The sequence below is a fragment of the Gavialis gangeticus genome, unplaced genomic scaffold, assembly GCF_001723915.1.
Source record: "Gavialis gangeticus isolate Ggan-Ray unplaced genomic scaffold, GavGan_comp1, whole genome shotgun sequence".
Taxonomy (NCBI): Eukaryota; Metazoa; Chordata; order Crocodylia; family Gavialidae; genus Gavialis; species Gavialis gangeticus.
The window spans coordinates 34,699,614-34,703,098 of record NW_017728996.1 but is presented as its reverse complement, the minus strand read 5'-3'; the positions used below and the strand labels follow the sequence as shown (position 1 = coordinate 34,703,098).

The 3,485-nt window shown below is 42.7% G+C and overlaps 1 protein-coding gene across 2 annotated transcripts in view; it reads left to right on the top strand.

Moving 5' to 3' along the window:
• SLTM (SAFB like transcription modulator) overlaps positions 1-3,485 on the top strand; it is a 46,839-nt gene that overhangs the window by 32,901 nt on the left and 10,453 nt on the right. For both annotated transcript variants that reach the window (XM_019504309.1, XM_019504308.1), the window contains 5 exons: positions 60-209; positions 300-409; positions 512-672; positions 1,056-1,147; positions 1,358-1,521. In XM_019504309.1, coding sequence (XP_019359854.1) covers positions 60-209; positions 300-409; positions 512-672; positions 1,056-1,147; positions 1,358-1,521 — 677 coding nt within the window. The remainder of the gene's footprint in view (positions 1-59; positions 210-299; positions 410-511; positions 673-1,055; positions 1,148-1,357; positions 1,522-3,485) is intronic.

Sequence of the window (3,485 nt, the reverse complement as noted above, 5' to 3'; positions counted from 1 at the left end):
CCCCCCCCCCCCCCTTTTTTTTTTTTTTTTTTTTTTTTGTCAAACTTCTGTCTATTTAGGTCCTTAGTGCAAAGGTGGTCACAAATGCACGAAGCCCTGGAGCAAAATGTTATGGTATTGTAACCATGTCTTCCAGTACTGAAGTGGCTAGGTGTATTGCACACCTTCATCGCACAGAACTTCACGGACAACAAATTTCAGTTGAGAAAGTAAGTTTTTAATATATACTCTTAGAATAGGAGTATTTTGGGATCATTTACTTGTGTGTATATACACACGCATACCTTTCTTATATATAGGTAAAAGGTGATCCTTCCAAGAAGGAGTTGAAGAAAGAAAGTGATGAGAAATCTGGTTCTGGTAGAAATGTAGGGGATAAGAAGACTGCCTCAAGTGACAAAACTAACAAGTAAGATTTTGCTTTACTTTAGGTTTGAGGGGGCATCAAAGTGTATTCTGAAGCCATATAATCCAAAGTTTTCTCACTGGCTTTTCTTGTTGTTGTAACAAGAACTCCTTCGACCAAAAAGGAGGAAAAGAAATCTGACAAATCGGAGAAAAAAGAAAACAAAGAAGCCAAAAAAAACGAAGGTAAAGATGAGAAGAGTGATAATGGATCAAGTGGCCCTAATCAAGAATCCACTAAAAAAAATGAAGAAAAGAAGCGAATAAGTATGCTATGTTGCTTTTTTCTTACTGAATCTTTCTTGCTTTTGTAGCAGCAAATAATGCCTCTGCAGAGAAACCTAAAAACTTTTTCTGCCTTTCATGCTCAAATAAGGTTCTCTATTAGAGCTTTTAAACTAACTACTAGAATATCTTTTTTTATATTACTTTCTTTGAGAGGATGGGAATGTTATCATTCATATATGTGGATTATCTGTTCAATTCAAGGTTTAATATCTTATATTTCAGTAGCAAATGGTTCATATCAGATTTTACAATTTTATCTTGTTTTGTGGTTCTTATGTTCAGTTGTAAATTGTTACTCCGCAATCTAACTTGTACTTTGCTTGTTGAAACTTTGGTTGGTTGTGTGCATTTTCGCCCCTTAGGTGGAAAAAGTTCGGGTCAGATGGTTGTTATAGACCAAACAAAAGGAGACCAAGGTCACACAAGGACAGTGAGAAGAGGAAGATTTGACAAAGTAAGCTTCTGTAAAGTGTGCTGTGCTGTCATGGTCAGACTTTTACATTGTCCTCAATTTACCTAATCTCCCATCAGTGAGCAAGTAACATTACACTCAGCATAATCTGAAATATTGCCAAAGCTGAGTCGTTTGAAGCTGTGATATTATGAAGTGTTACTAGATGCATATAACTTCTGAAATAATAACTGCTGCAATCTCTGTCTACAGGCACAGATATTAAGAAACAAAGAGCGTATCATTCAAGATAAAATGAAGTTCAGAGAGTACAGAGCAAGAAAAGATATCTTGCCTTTTGAGAAAATGAAGGAACAAAGAATGCGAGAACATATGGTTCGACTGGAACGAATACGACGAGCAGTTGAGCTCCGGAGGTAGTGGTTTAAAAATTTAAGATTGTTAAGCCTTAACTGAGCAAATGTTTGCTACTGTTAAAAAATCTGATCATGGCTCATCAGATCACTTTCCTTAAGAATCAAGTTCCAAGATGTCATTTGGCCTAAAGTGTTGCCAATGTAAGTGGAGTCCAAATTTGGTTCCAAAAACTTTCATATTCTTCCTAATATCTAACCTAAACTTCCCTTGCTGCACCTTTTTTAAAACTGTTGTTCCTTGTTGTGTCATCTGCCACCACTGAGAACAGTCTAGCTCCATCTTCTTTGGAACCCCCTTAAGGTAGTTGAAGGCTGCTATTAAATCCCCCCTCAGTCTTCTCTTCTCTAGACTAAATAAGCCCAGTTCTCTCAGTCTTTCCTCAGAAGTCGTGTGTCCCAGCCCCCTTGCCATTTTCATTGTCCTCTGCTGGATTTTCTCCAATTTGTCCACTTCCGTTCTGTAGTGGGGGGCCCAAAACTGAACACAGTACTCCAGATGTGGCCTCACCAGTGCTGAATAAAGGGAAATAATCACTTCCCTTGACCTACTGGGAACACACCTACCAATCCAGTCCAGTATGCCATTAGCCTTCTTGGCAACAAGGCCACACTACTAGCTCATATTCAGCTTATTGTTCACTATAACTCCCAGGTCCTTTTCCACAGTGCTGCTGCCCAGCCACTCGGGCCCCAGCCTGTATCAGTGCATGGGATTGTCCCCCCCTAAGTGCAGGACTTTTTGCGCTTGTCCTTGCTGAACTTCATGAGACTTTTCACTCAATCCTCCAATTTGTCTAAGTCATTCTGAATTCTAGCCCTACCCTCCAGTGCATGTCTACTACTCCCCCCAGCTTGGTGTTGTCTGCAGACTTGCTGAGGGTGTGCTCTATGCTATCTTCCAAGTCCATTGGTGAAGATATTGAACAAAACCGGCTGCCAACTAGACATCAAGCCATTGATTACTACTTTCTGAGCTCGATGCTCTAGCCAGTCTTCTATCCACCTTACAGTCCATTCATCCATCCCATACTTCCTTAGCTTGCCTGTGAGAATGCTTCCTTAGCTTGCGTGTGGGAGATCATATCAAAAGCCTTGCTAAAGCCAAGGTACACCACAGCCACTGCTTTGCCCACATCCAAAGAACCAGTCACCTCATCATAGAAGGCAGTTGGGTTGGTCAGACATGACCTGCCACTGGTGAACCCATGCTGACTGTTCCTAATCACCTTTAAGTTAAGAGAACCTATTTTGTAAGGTCAGAAGTATTTCACTGTCAGTTTGACAGTGGAAGAAAATAATCTTTCTTTTGCTGCTTGTACTCAGTTCTATCTCCATTCTTGATTTCTTCACAGCAGAACAGGGTATAATGTCTTTGCATGGCTTGATCCCAGAAAATGAAGAAATACATTAGGTGATAGCATTTCCCAAGTATGAGGAATGTCTCTCAACAGATGTAGATCTACTATAGTAGGCTTCTGTGTATCCGTAGCTGCAGCTCCATTATAGTGGTGACAAAGTGGTTAGGTCAGTGCTTCCCAAATTTCCTCAGCATGACGCTAGTTACGTTCCCACTTCCTCTGTATGGTGCCTTCCACTCGCCCAGTAGTGCCTGAGCCCTGGCTGCTGCCTGTGGGAGGTAGCAGCTGCTGCAGCTGGATCGGAGCATGGAGCCCAGGTGCCCCCCAAGTCCCCAGTGGGCACCATGGCTGCAATGGAGCCTTTAGAGGGCAGGGAGAATGCAGGGCCAGGGCTCCCAGCTCTGCTGCGCTCCTGTCTAGAGCTTTGTAGCCCAGTGGGCAGGACCTGGCACAGAAGGGAGCACTATAATACCATGATCACTAAGGTGAGGTGCCCCCTGTCCGCCTGGCAGCAGTGTGGGGCACATCTCCATGCTGCTGTTGCTGCTGTGCAGTCATGGTGGCATGGGGCAATAGGGTATCTTGGGGGGCTGTGTTTGTGTGTGG